The sequence below is a fragment of the Pelophylax lessonae genome, assembly GCF_965119305.1.
Source record: "Pelophylax lessonae genome assembly, chromosome: 2".
Taxonomy (NCBI): domain Eukaryota; kingdom Metazoa; phylum Chordata; class Amphibia; order Anura; family Ranidae; genus Pelophylax; species Pelophylax lessonae.
This window is the reverse complement of record NC_138769.1, coordinates 15,630,635-15,645,516: the sequence shown is the minus strand read 5'-3', so window position 1 is coordinate 15,645,516 and position 14,882 is coordinate 15,630,635. Positions and strand designations below refer to the sequence as shown.

General features: G+C 42.8%; 1 protein-coding gene across 8 annotated transcripts in view; it reads right to left on the bottom strand.

Annotated features, from left to right (window-relative positions):
* Positions 1–14,882, bottom strand: part of STXBP5L (syntaxin binding protein 5L) — a 504,619-nt gene that overhangs the window by 203,765 nt on the left and 285,972 nt on the right. For all 8 annotated transcript variants that reach the window (XM_082247637.1, XM_082247640.1, XM_082247638.1 and 5 more), the window contains exons 7-9: positions 8,950–9,033; positions 7,981–8,104; positions 5,272–5,350 (exon numbers count right to left, since the gene is read on the bottom strand). In XM_082247637.1, coding sequence (XP_082103763.1) covers positions 5,272–5,350; positions 7,981–8,104; positions 8,950–9,033 — 287 coding nt within the window. The remainder of the gene's footprint in view (positions 1–5,271; positions 5,351–7,980; positions 8,105–8,949; positions 9,034–14,882) is intronic.

The following is a 14,882-nucleotide window of genomic DNA, read 5'->3' as shown; positions in this document are numbered from 1 at the left end:
GGGGCACTCAAGGACATTCACAGAGTGGTTCCGTAGCCACTCCTTTGTTATTTTGGCTGTGTGCTTAGGGTCGTTGTCCTGTTGGAAGATGAACCTTCACCCCAGTCTGAGGTCCAGAGCGCTCTGGAGCAGGTTTTCATCAAGGATGTCTCTGTACATTGCTGCATTCATCTTTCCATTAAGCTTGACTAGACTCCCAGTTCCTGCCGCTGAAAAACATCCCCACAGCATGATGCTGCCACCACCATGCTTCACTGTAGTGGTGGTATTGGCCAGGTGATGAGTGGCGCCTGGTTTCCTCCAGACATGACGCTTGCTATTCAGGCCAAAGAGTTCAATCTTTGTTTCATCAGACCGGAGAATTTTGTTTCTCATGGTCTGAGAGTCCTTCAGGTGACTTTTGGCAAACTCCAGGCGGGCTGTCATGTACCTTTTACTGAGGAGTGGCTTCCGTCTGGCCACTTCTACAATACAGGCCTGATTGGTGGAGTGCTGCAGAGATGGTTGTTCTTCTGGAAGGTTCTCCTCTCTCCACAGAGAAATGCTGGAGCTCAGTCAGAGTGACCATCGGGTTCTTGGTCACCTCCCTGACTAAGGCCCCTCTCCCCGATCGCTCAGTTTGGCTGGGCGGCCCGCTCTAGGAAGAGTCCTGGTGGTTCCAGACGTCTTCCATTTACAGATAAAGGAGGCCACTGTGCTCATTGGGACCTTCAATGCTGAAGAAATGTTTCTGTACCCTTCCCCAGATCTGTGCCTCCATACAATCCTGTCTGAGGTTTACAGACAATTCCTTGGACTTCATGGCTTGGTTTGTGCTCTGACATGCACTGGTAACTGTGGGACCTTATATAGACAGGTGTGTGCCTTTCCAAATCATGTCCAATCAACTGAGATTACCACAGGTGGACTCCAATCAAGTTGTAGAAACATCTCAAGGATGATCATTGGAAACAGGATGCACCTGAGTTACATTTTGAGTGTTATGGCAAAGGCTGTGATACTTATTTACATGGGATTTTTTATTTATTTTTTAATAAATTTGCAAAGATTTCAAACAAACTTCTTTCACGTTGTCATTATGGGGTATGGTTTGTAGAATTTTCAGGAAAATAATGAATTTAATCTATTTTGTAATAAGGCTGTAACATAACAAAATGTGTAAAAAGTGAAGCGCTGTGAATACTTTCCGGATGCACTGTATGTTTTTTTTCAAGCATGTTTAAAGCCCTTTACTGTTGACTGCCTCACTACCTCTGCTGGAAGTTTATTCAAAACATCAACTACCCTTTCAGTAAAATAATACTTTCTAAAGCTGGATACACACTATACAACTTTTGTACTTCGATTTCCATTAGATTTACCTTCAACTATGTAGTGCAAGGGCCGGCCTGATTGTATACAAAATGAAAGTGTTTAGGTTTGACCTCATATTACATGGTTTTGGTAAATCTAAAGGAAAAAAATATTCAGAAAATTGTATAGTGTGTATCCAGCTTAAGATTAGTTTTGACCTTTGATCTACTTGGTTTTGAGGTCATGTCCCCGTGTTCTTGATTTTGGTTTTATTTTGAAAAAAATTGCCCTCCTGAACCTTTTTCACTCCCTTGATGTATTTAAAGGTTTCAATTATGTCTCCCCTTTCCCTTCTTTCCTCCAGACTGTACATTGGTTGGTCCCAGTCTTGGAAAGTCTTGTGCGATGTACAGGGGCAGATTGTGGTTAATTTAGTAAAATTAGAGAAGGTAAAATCTGGTGCAGCTGTGCATTGAAACCAATCAGCTTCTAGTTTTTTTTTTTTTTTTTTTCCCTCAAAGCTTGATTGAACGTGCTAAAGTTGGAAGCTGATTGGCTACCTTGGACAGCTGCACCAGATTTTGTACTCTCCAGTTTTAGTAAATCAGCCCCATTGTCTCCTAATATTCTACAGTGAGAAGTCTGGTTGCAGTTAAGCTTATAATGTGTTCCACAATTAAAGAAATTGATGCTCCTTGTTCTTGTTAATGTGTATTTTTGGAGGTCCTACCTAGCAACTGTCTAGGATGCGGGGCTTTCCAGGAAAAGACACCAGGTCTTGGTACACTTAGGGCTTTTTCACACGGGCGGTCCGATCAGATCCGCCTCTCAGTTTTTTAGGCGGATCTGATCGGATGCCCCATTCAGCCCTATGGAGCAGCGGATGTCAGTGGTGACATGTCCGCTGACACCCGCTGCCATCTGCCTCCGATCCTGTCCGTGAAATCCGAACGGATGGAAACCCTATTTTCCATCTGTCCTGGGGATCGGATGGGATCGGATGAGAGCGGACAGGCGGTCCGCTCTTTTCCGATTCCCAATAGAGAGCAGGGGGCTGTGACAGAGGGGGGCTGTGACACCTCCCTCTCCGCACTGCAAGCGGAGACAGAGCTGTCATCCGCCGGCTCAGCGGGGATCGCAGATCGATCCCCGCTTAGCAGCACGGATCCGCCTACGGAGGCGGACCGGGTGAAAGAGCCCTTACTATGTCCAGAACGTCCATGAATGTTATTCTCCCTAAGGGCTGGTTCACACTAGCAATTGGGGGTGGGGGGGAGGGTCACAGAGGCAGCGCCTAGGGGTGTACACATGTCAAAGCCACGGTGCTTTGCTTTACAGCTGCAGCAGTTGGCTTTTTCCAGTGACTGGGGTCACTCTGAAAACTAGAACAGGGTCCCGACGGTTAAAGCAGTCAGGGAGGGGGCGATACAACATCTCCTCACTAGCAAACATTAATTCCAAGCGCTGCCATAGCTTGTCTGGTAAGAAATCCAAGAAAATGTACAAAAAAAATACTAAAAATGGAATGTCCAGGATAGTAAAAAATAAAACAAGATAAAAAGAGGAATAAGAAGTTATAAACAAGCATCTAAATATGAAACCGTGTCTCTTATGTACTTTGGATGAGAAATCACTGTGAAGTGTCTGGTGTCCACTGGTAACAGGCAGCCTATTCTGGGGTCAGGGAACCCACACTGAAACAGAAGGGGGGAAGGAGAGAAAGGCGCCAAGCAACCAAAAGTATAAAACCGTTTAATGAGTAAACATAAAAAAAGTTAACATAGAAGAGTGTCAGTGCCAGGGTGGGCTGTGTGTAGGATCCTGAACGAGATTCGTGGGATGGCCCTTGCCGCAACGGTGGCCCCCGTGGAGACAGGAGAGAGACACTGAGCTGCGGGGAGCCGGATGACAGCTGTCAAAACTCTGAATGAAACTGACCAATCGTAACGCGTTTCAGTGGCTAGTCACGCCCCCTTCCTCGGCTGTGGCAAGGACCATTCCACGATCTCTTTCAGGATCCTACACACAGCTCACCCTGGCACTGACAGTCTTCTATGTTAACTCTGTGAGTTGAACCTGTTATTTTGTTTTTTATGTTTACTTATTGATCACTTCCCACCCAAGGACGTGCCCGTACATCCTTGGGTTTGAGTGGTTATACTGGGATGATGCTTGCACCTACAGGCATCATCCCGGGACCGTTATTTGCTGCAGGCGATTCTCTCTACATAGCCACTCGATCACTTCTGCAGGTGGCGGAAGGAGGTCCCACCACCCCTCCTGCTGCCACCGTCGCCGCCTCTCCTGGGCTCTCTGGTCCCATCACAGAGGCCGGGAGTGATGCGGCTGGTGGAAATGCTGCCTGACATCGTTCCCCTCTCTGTATAACCCTAGAACACGGAAGCGACAAGTATTCGTCACTTTCGGTTCCGCCCCTTTGTTTACCTGGCCACCAGCGACCAGAGAAGTAGCAGATCGGACTGATCTCGGTCCGATCTGCTGCATGGGGGGCCAGAGGAGAGATTTGGGGTCTAATAGACCCCAAATCTCTCCATAAAGAGGACTTTTCACAGCCCATGCTATCACAAGGAATGTTGTTCATCCCTTGTGATAGCAATAACGTTTGTACAAAAAAAAAAATTTAAAAACATTAAAAAAATAAATTAAAAAAATGTAAAGTGCCACCATGCTTATGTGCGAATGCGAACGCATACGTTACTCCTGCACGCAAATGTAAACGGTGATCGCACCACACATGTGAGGTATTGTCACGAACGTCAGAGCAAGAGCAATAATTCTATCACCAGACCTCATGCGCCACTCTAAATTGGTAACCTGTTAAGGCATTTAAAGTGTCACCTATGGAGATTTTTATGCTCCATAGTTTGCCGCTATTCCATGGGCACACGCAATTTTAAAGCATGAAATGTTATGCCTCGTTTCCACTGAGCGGATCGGTTCGGGTCGGTTCGGTACGGTACGCTATTTTGAGTGTTTCCATTATGAAAGTGGCCCATACAACCGAACCAAACCGCTCCATTCCTGGTCCTCCTTCAGATGCACGGCCATAGGAAATGGTACGGTACGGTTAGGGCAGAGCTACTGGCGTCACACAATACATTTCACTGATTGGCGGACAGGAAAACCTCAATGCCCACGTCAAAAGGCATTTGGTGTAAACCCCACATGGCCCCTGGCGATCCAACTAGCAGTGGAAACGCTCACCTGAATAGGCCTTCCAAATTGTACCGAACCGTTCTGCGCAGTGGAAACGAGGCATTAGGTACCTATTTACTCGACCTAACATCATCTTTCACATTATACAAATAAAATTGGGCTAACTTTAATTTTTTTTTTTTCACGAATGTGTTTTTTTTCCCCAAAAAATTGCACTTAAAAAACCACTGTGCAAATACCATATGACATAAAAAAAATTGCAATACACACCATTTTATTCTCTAGGATCTCTGCTAAAAAAAATATATAATGTTTAGGGTTTTTAAGTAATTTTCTAGCAAAAAAAAAAGTCGATTTTTACATGTAGGAGCGAAGTGTCTGAATAGGCCTGGGAAGGAGGTGGTTAAACGGTTTTACACTATCGGTTGCTTGGCGCCTTTCTCTCCTTCCCTTCAACATCTCCTCACTGCCTATCAAATTGCTCTGAGGAGCGATTCAAACACCAATTTTTTTTTTATATTTGTTCAGAGTTGGGCTTTAACCATGAAATAAAATATTGTCTGCTAGTTTAAAAATATGTCCCTTATATCTAATGCAGGGCTTTAATGTCAGCGCTACATCCAGATTTAACGCACGCATTAAGCCCATTCATAATGCTGTCAATGTATACGCGGTAAAGTCACGGGTGATGTCAGTGTGAAGAATGAGCGGGGGGTCTATCTGCAGACATATCATCATTTGTTACATATTCCACTGCAGTATACAGCCGCTGGTCATACTTATAATATAATAAAAGCTTACCTGTTTTTACAGGTTTTGTATTCAACCTTTAATATTGGTCTACAGGATTCAGGTTTCCTTCCATCTCTTTGATTCTTCCCTGTATGAAACAAAACACAAACCGATATAGAAAAGTTACAGCCGTAGATGTAGAGTTCAATGAAATAAATTACTTTTTTAGTATAAAAAATATATTATAAATATATATTATAATAAATATATATTATAAATATATTTTATAAATAAATATTTTTTTTTTTTTGGATTAGATAAGAAGCCGTTCAAAGTCTCTATGTTACAAAGGGGTTGATTTACTAAAGACAAATAGACTGTGCACTTTGCAAAGTGCAGTTGCTCCAGAGCTAAAAGCTCTGCTGACTTCCATCATCCATTAATGTGCAAGCAAAAATGCTGTTTTTTTTTTTTTATTATTATTTTACTTTCCTAGCACGTGATTGGGTATTCTTTGCAAAGTGAAGCATTACCTCATTTACCACCCTCTGGAGCAACTGCACTTTGCAAAGTGCACAGTCTTTTTGGCTTTAGTAAATCAACCCCTTTGTAACATAGCGACTTTGAACGGCTTCTTATCTAATCCAGAAAATAATATTTATTTATAATATATATTTATTATAATATATTATAATAAATATATATTTATTATATATTATAATAAATATATATTTTGTGACAGGAAGTCAGGTAAATCTGGGAATGTAGTCACTGAGAGGAGACACATTCCCACCTGCTTTGAAAAGTTCACTGATACTATAGGGTGTTGGCTGCAAAAAGAGCCAGCAGGAAGTTGAAAACCATTCAGCTGTTCAGAATGAGGAGATCAAGGCCTCTATAATTTGTCCAGAGAAAATCTATTGAGTGCTGCCTCCTGTCGCCGTGTGGGCTGGGAGAGGAAGGCAGACATACGTGTACCTCCCGACGCCGTGTGGGCATGGGAGAAGGACTGCTGCCTCCTGTCGCCGTGTGGGCTGGGAGAGGGGGACAGTCGGATGTGTGCCTCCCGACAAGCTGGTGAGCATGGGAGAAGACCCCCTACAGCGATGTGAAGCTAAGGAGGGTAACCACGAGTGAAGACGTCTCAAAGGTGAGAAGACAAAGTGTTCCATGTGAAGAGTGTGAAGAGTAAAGGGACCTGTTAAATGAACTGTGTTCAATGTGAAGAATCTGAAGAGTAAAGGATCCTGTTATAAATGAACATGTGCTGTGTGAAAGAAAACAAAGGGACATGTTCAATGGACAATGTTTGTGCTGTGTGAAAAGCAAACAAATGGACATTTGAGTGTCTGCTGTAGGATCAGCAGTGTCGGCCCAACAGTAGGTTGGAAAGACTTCTTAGGTAGGTTCCAGCGTGAGAAGGTAGCCGCCCACAGAGGCAAGGATTTATTTTGTCTTTTATTTTATTTTGGCTGTTTTGACGCTTGCAATTGTGTGAAGTGAATTGCATGAATAAATCAGTCTTGTTTTCAACCTCTGCTCGGCTATCTCTCTGTGAAAACGCACCCCCAAAGGGGTCACCCATACGCCTACCACCGAGCTAATCCCTTACAATTTATATATAATATATATTTATAATATATTTTTGATACTAAAAAAGTAATTTATTTTATTGAACTATTGAACTTTATTTTATTGAGTGTTTTATACTGAGTGGGGTAGTCAATCACCGGGAAAGCCCCGTCTTTCTTTTTGCACACTTTATACTTCTTATCCAATCCACGTATATTTATTTATAAGTCTTTATAAGTCTTAGGCTAGGTCCCCCCCCCCCCCCAATATGCGTTTTTTTTTTTAATTCAACATGGTTTTCTATGGGACACATTCACATCTAAGCGTTTTTCTGCCGCTGTGTTTTTGGAAAGGGTCAGGGACTTTTTTCCCACATCCGTGTATTACACCTCAATGAACCCTCACCAAAAACGCAAGTGTTGCGTTTTTGATGCATTTTTGTATGTGTTTTTTTTTTCCTAAAAGGAAAGGCTCCTTAACAAACTGTGAATAGCCGGTTGTTAAGGAGCTGGCGGCCACTGCGTTCTTAACAACCGATGACTCATCAGCGGGGAATGTAAACCAAAGAATGCCAGCATTAAAAAACTGCGTGGTGATACCCCCCTCCCCCAAAATCCAAACCAGGCCCTTATCTGAGCATGCAGCTCGGCAGGTCAGGAAATGAGTATAGCGCCCCCCCCCCCAAACAGTACCAGACCACATGCCCTCAAAGCACCTTGTTCCCATACTGATGAGGGGGAGGGGGTCCAGGGGTTGACTTATTGGAATCTGGAAGGGGCCCCCAGATCCTGCCCCCCCCCCATGTGAATGAGTAGGGTGTACATAGTACCCCTACTCATTCACCAAAAAAAGTTTCACGTAAAAGATGGTGCTTTGGCATGGGGTTCCCCTTAAAATCTGTACCAAACTTGCACAGTATGGATTGGGGGGGGGGGGGTGTCCGAGAAGTTTTTTTTTAAGTTTTTTAATGCCAGCATTCTTTGGTTTACATACAGCTGTCAGCGGCTATTCACAGTTTGTTAAGAAGCCTTTCCTATTCCTATTAAAAAGAAAAACACAAAAGGCATAAGAAACGCAAAATGCGCCAGAAAAACGCATCCGCAGAAACCACATAGATCTTAAAGTGATAATAAACCCAATAGCAAACATTTATTTATACTGCAGCTTACCAATTATTAGATGTGTTGGCTAAAGGCTTACACTTACCATGGGGAATAGTGACTTGAAAGGGCCTGGCAGGGTTCTTCATGTTCCATACAGTGAGGCTGCCGTCCGAGTGACTGCACATGAACTGACGTCCTTCATGGTGCCAGCCTATAGAATGAATTGCCTGCAAGCAAAAATTCAGCCCCAATTGGTATTCACATACTGAGATATCATTGGTTCTAAAGGTTATATACAGTACATAATTCAGTCATATTATTACTACATATAAAAGGTATATACTTCAGTGTGTTCACTTGCCATTGTTTTGCAACGATGTGTAATTTTAAAGCTAAATTCCTGGACTTCAGCCACTTTGTGTAGGCACACTATGAGTTAAGTCCAAGGAGGTGCATGACATCTCCTGAACGTATCTCTATTATTTACATCAGACAGGTTAAAAGCTCTCCCCGAGCATACACTGACACTCCGATGCTGTAAGAGAGGAGGGAGAGGCGCAACGAGTAGCTACGCCCGCCCCTCCCCTCTGCTGGCCATTCTAAGAAGCCTTTGTATTTTGTGAATGAGTTCAGATAAGGCTTCTGTGATTGGGCAGGAGGAGGCAAGGGGCAGGCACAGCAGCTGCATCAACTCTGGGAGTGCAATAAAACTGTCAAATGTAAATAACAGAGATAAGCCCAGGAGATATTATGCTCCTCCTTGGACTTAACTCATAGTGTGCCTTCACTTTTTACAACCGAGCAAAATTCCTGGAATTCAGCTTTAAGTGTTGGTGACCAGGTCTTGTTATGCTGCTCTTTCCACACTGGTGTATAACATCAAATGTAAAAATATAGTATAAAGCAGTCCCTTCACACCTTCCAGATTTTATGCCTGTTGCCTAATCTGAAGGGACCACTTGGATGAATAGCTTATATTGCAATATATGGCAGAAGCAAAGTGTTAAGAACGTGGCCGATTGTGAAGCAATGTGTGGAGGGTTAAAAAGTAACGTGCAGGTATCAGACTTACCTCATCATAGTAAAACCGCAGTTCAGCTCTTTTAGATTTCAAGTCCCAAAGTACAATTGTCCCACTTTCATATCCTATGAGTAACTGCAAAGAGAAAAATGTTCTTCTTTAATTCAGTATGAAGGTATATATTCTACAGACATTATGTAGATGTGACCAGGTAACCAGACAGACGGGTAAGACTATGTAGATGTGACTAGGTTACCAGGTGGGTAAGACTATGTAGATGTAACCAGGAAATCATAAGGACTATGTAGATGTGACCAGGTAGGAAAGACAATGTAGATGTGACCAAGTTACCATGTAGGTAAGACTATGTAGATGTGACTAGATTACCAGGTGGTTAAGATCATGAAGATGTGACCTGGTTACCAGGTTGGTAAAACTATGTAGATGTAACCAGGTAACCATTAAAACTATGTAGATGTAACCAGGTAACCATTAGGACTATGTAGATGTGACCAGGTGGGAAAGACTATGTAGATGTGACCGGGTTACCAGGTGGGAAAGACTATGTAGATGTAACCAGGTAACCATTAGGACTATGTAGAGGTAACCAGGTGGGAAAGACTATGTAGATGTGACCGGGTTACCAGGTGGGAAAGACTATGTAGAGGTAACCAGGTGGGAAAGACTATGTAGATGTGACGGGTTACCAGGTGGGAAAGACTATGTAGAGGTAACCAGGTGGGAAAGACTAGGTAGATGTGACCAGGTTACTAGATGGGTAAGACTATATAGATGTGACCAGGTTACCAGGTGGGAAAGACTATGTAAATGTAACCGGGTTACCAGGTGGGAAAGACTATGTAGATGTAACCAGGTAACCATTAGGACTATGTAGATGTGACCAGGTGGGAAAGACTATGTAGATGTGACCAGGTTACCAGATGGGTAAGATTATGTAGATGTGACCAGGTAACCATTAGGACTACGTAGATGTGACCAGGAGGGAAAGACTATGTAGATGTGACCAGGTTACCAGGTGGGAAATACTATGTAGATGTAACTAGGTAACCATTTGGACTATGTAGATGTGACCAGGTGGGAAAGACTATGTAGATGTAACTAGGTAACCATTAGGACTATGTAGATGTGACCAGGTGGGAAAGACTATGTAGACGTGACCAGGTTACCAGGTGGGAAAGACTAGGTAGATGTGACCAGGTTACTAGATGGGTAAGACTATGTAGATGTGACCAGGTTACCAGGTGGGAAAGACTATGTAGATGTAACCGGGTTACCAGGTGGGAAAGACTATGTAGATGTAACCGGGTTACCAGGTGGGAAAGACTATGTAGATGTAACCAGGTAACCATTAGGACTATGTAGATGTGACCAGGTGGGAAAGACTAGGTAGATGTGACCAGGTTACCAGATGGGTAAGATTATGTAGATGTGACCGGGTTACCAGGTGGGAAAGACTATCTAGATATAACCAGGTAACCATTAGGACTATGTAGATGTGACCAGGAGGGAAAGACTATGTAGATGTGACAAGGTTACCAGGTGGGAAAGACTATGTAGATGTAACTAGGTAACCATTAGGACTATGTAGATGTGACCAGGTGGGAAAGACTATGTAGATGTGACGGGGTTACCAGGTGGAAAAAACTATGTAGATGTGACCAGGTGGGAAAGACTATATAGATGTGACCAGGTTACCAGATGGGAAAGACTATGTAAATGTGCCCATTTTTTTAAAGAATTTTATTTATTTAAGTATTTATTTACATTTTTTAACAGCCCTGTTGGGAGGCTTTGGTGATACATCAGGGGTCCAAACAGACCCCTGATGTTTCACTTTTGAGGCAGAGGACACAGATTCCCCAGTCCTTTTCTCTGCAGCCTTAGCTGCACTGGACAGTGTACGATTGAGAAGTGTTCTGCATTAAGTGGCTTCAGGTTCATTCACAAACAAAAGCATAGTAAACGGTTTACTATGGATCAGTTACGAATGGACACAGGAGTGATGGGTATCAATTGCACACTGTGTTCATTCAGGAAGGGGCTGGTAAATAGGAACATATTTACATATGTATTAAAGCTGAACTCAGGGGCATAAAAACCCACTGCAAGGGTTACCTAATTGTTTTGCTAGCGGATGACAAATAAAGTAATGTGCTTACCTTGGTCCTCTCACTCCTGGCAACCAGCACTCTCCTCTGCTGTCAGACACCCCTGGGGTACTCATGTACAATGCAGGGCTGCTGGGCTTGCATTGTATGGAGTGACGTCAGAAAATTGCAACTGGTTGGGCAGTGAAGGGAAACAACTCTGGAGGACTTGTTGCATGAAGAGGATGAAGCAAAATGTGAAGAAAAAGATAAATCACATTATTCATCATCCCCTAGGCCAGTGATGGCGAACCTTGGCACCCTGGATGTTTTGGAACTACATTTCCTATTATGCTCGTGCACTTTGCAATGTAGTTGAGCATCATAGGAAATGTAGTTCCACAACATCCGGGGGGGCCAAGGTTCTTCATCACTGCTCTAGGCAAAGAGTTAACCCTTGCAGTGGGGAGGGGTCCTACTAAACGAGTAGAGATCTTTTTGTCCCTGGTGTTCAGCATAAGGCTTCATGCACACAGGGCATGTGCCCATCTTTCCAAGACACCTTTCTTCCTGGCACCAGCGTCTTGGCAGAAAAAAATGTGTGATGCTTGTAAACGCATCTAGGAGCCTTTAGACGCCTTAACCGTTAAATAATTTCATAATAATTTATTCTGGTCATTTAAATGAATAAATGCTCACGCATTTGATGCACCTAGCGTTAACGCGTTTACACGCGTCAATCCTTTTTTCCTACCAAAACGCCCGTTCTGGACACGCTGGCAGTGGGGTTTTTCTGCCTCAACTAACATGCAGGGGCGTTTAAAGGCAGAAAAAAAACAAAAAACAGACAGTTAAAAAACCTCCAGTGTGTGTGAGGTTTTAAGTCCTGTTAAGGATGGTGTCAGTTAGCCCAGTGCAGACGGAGGCTCTGAGCTGTATCACTGTGAAATCAATACTCTTCATGCTGGATGTACAGCATACAGGAAAATACAATCAATAATTATATTCCAGTGTTGTTTCCAGTGGATTGTGCCAGTAAGGAAGGGTGGGGGGAGGGGGGGGGGCGGATATAACCTTACATTACCTTAACCTTGCTGGAGACTATCACCTTACATTACCGATAAGTCTGGATCAATGTATGTCGAGGAATGGTGTAACATGAGTGTACCACATCCTGACCCCTAACAACCCCATGGAAGATTTACAGAGGAACTAAAGAACTGCAACCAAGACTTTTTCTTTATTAGATAGAAGGGGTGAAGTTTAAAACTTGTGGTTGTTATTGCTGTCAGTATCCCTACTGGGAAGATTTCCCTTTGAATGCTTTTTTTTTTTGTTGGTTATTTTATGTCATTGGGCATTTTACGTCATCGCATATTTCACAACATCGGGTATTTTACGTCATCGGGTATTTTCCGTTAATGGGCATTTTATGTCATTGGGTATTTTAAGTCATTGAATATTTTATGTCATCAGGTATTTTACATCATTGGGTATTTTACGTCATTAGCTATTTTATTTTATTTTTTAGGCATTTCACGTCATTGGGTATTTTTTATGTCATCAGGTATTTTATGTCATCAGGTATTTTATGTCATCAGGTATTTTACAGTGGGTACGGAAAGTATTCAGACCCCCTTAAATTTTTCACTCTTTGTTATATTGCAGCCATTTGCTAAAATCATTTAGGTTCATTCTTCTTCCTCATGAATGTACACATAGCACCCCATACTGACAGAAAAACACAGAATTGTTGACATTGTTGCAGATTTATTAAAAAAGAAAAACTGAAATATCACATGGTCCTAAGTATTCAGACCCTTTGCTGTGACACTCATATATTTAACTCAGGTGCTTTCCATTTCTTCTGATCATCCTTGAGATGGTTCTACACCTTCATTTGAGTCCAGCTGTGTTTGATTATACTGATTGGACTTGATTAGGAAAGCCACACACCTGTCTATATAAGACCTTCCAGATCACAATGCATGTGAGAGCAAATGAGAATCATGAGGTCAAAGGAACTGCCTGAAGAGCTCAGAGACAGAATTGTGGCAAGGCACAGATCTGGCCAAGGTTACAAAAAGATTTCTGCTGCACTTAAGGTTCCTAAGAGCACAGTGGCCTCCATAATCCTCAAATGGAAGACGTTTGGGATGACCAGAACCCTTCCTAGAGCTGGCCGTCCGGCCAAACTGAGCTATCGGGGGAGAAGAGCCTTGGTGAGAGAGGTAAAGAAGAACCCAAAGATCACTGTGGCTGAGCTCCAGAGATGCAGTCAGGAGATGGGAGAAAGTTGTAGAAAGTCAACCATCACTGCAGCCCTCCACCAGTCGGGGCTTTTTGGCAGAGTGGCCCGACGGAAGCCTCTCCTTAGTGTAAGACACATGAAAGCCCGCATGGAGTTTGCTAAAAAACACCTGAAGGACTCCAAGATGGTGAGAAATAAGATTATCTGGTCTGATGAGACCAAAATAGAACTTTTTGGCCTTAATTCTAAGCGGTATGTGTGGAGAAAACCAGGCACTGCTCATCACCTGTCCAATACAGTCCCAACAGTGAAGCATGGTGGTGGCAGCATCATGCTGTGGGGGTGTTTTTCAGCTGCAGGGACAGGACGACTGGTTGCAATTGAGGGAAAGATGAATGCGGCCAAGTACAGGGATATCCTGGACAAAAACCTTCTCCAGAGTGCTCTGGACCTCAGACTGGGCCGAAGTTTTACCTTCCAACAAGACAATGACCCTAAGCACACAGCTAAAATAACGAAGGAGTGGCTTCACAACAACTCCCTGACTGTTCTTGAATGGCCCAGCCAGAGCCCTGACTTAAACCCAATTGAGCATCTCTGGAGAGACCTAAAAATGGCTGTCCACCAACGTTTACCATCCAACCTGACAGAACTGGAGAGGATCTGCAAGGAGGAATGGCAGAGGATCCCCAAATCCAGGTGTGAAAGACTTGTTGCATCTTTCCCAAAAAGACTCCTGGCTGTATTAGATCAAAAGGGGGCTTCTACTAAATACTGAGCAAAGGGTCTGAATACTTAGGACCATGTGATATTTCAGTTTTTCTTTTTTAATAAATCTGCAACAATGTCAACAATTCTGTGTTTTTCTGTCAGTATGGGGTGCTATGTGTACATTCATGAGGAAGAAGAATGAACTTAAATGATTTTAGCAAATGGCTGCAATATAACAAAGAGTGAAAAATTTAAGGGGGTCTGAATACTTTCCGTACCCACTGTATGTCATCAGGCATTTTACGTAGAAGAAATGGTTGCACTCCAGGTATCATCAAAATTCTGGTTTATTTACCGAACATCCCAATGTGGCAAACAACAGGTAGACGCATTTCACACACTAGCAAGTGTGCTTAATCATGATAATGAGAGGATTGGAAAAGGCACTAAGCAGAATTGGCACACACGTTTTTTATCTGCTATGCATTGTTTTGGACTTGTCTGGCCTCTATAGAGACAATTATTGAGAATCCATTGCATTTATGTTTTTTAATTATTTGTAAATTGCATTTGTAACCCCCAGTGACATAACATTGCGCCCATTTCACTTATTTTTATTGGGCATTTTATGTCATGGGGTATTTTATGTTATCGGGCATTTTATGTCATCGGTATTTTAATTCATCAGGTATTTTACGTCATCAGGCTTTTTTTGGCATTGGGGTATCTTATGTCATCAGGCATTTCATTTCATGGGGTATTTTATGTCATCCGTTATTTTATGACATTGGGCATTATATGTCATCGGGTATTTTATGTCATTGGGCATTATATCTCATCGGGTATTTTATGACATTGGGCAATATATGTCATCGGGTATTTTATGCCATTGGGCATTATATGTCATTGGGTAT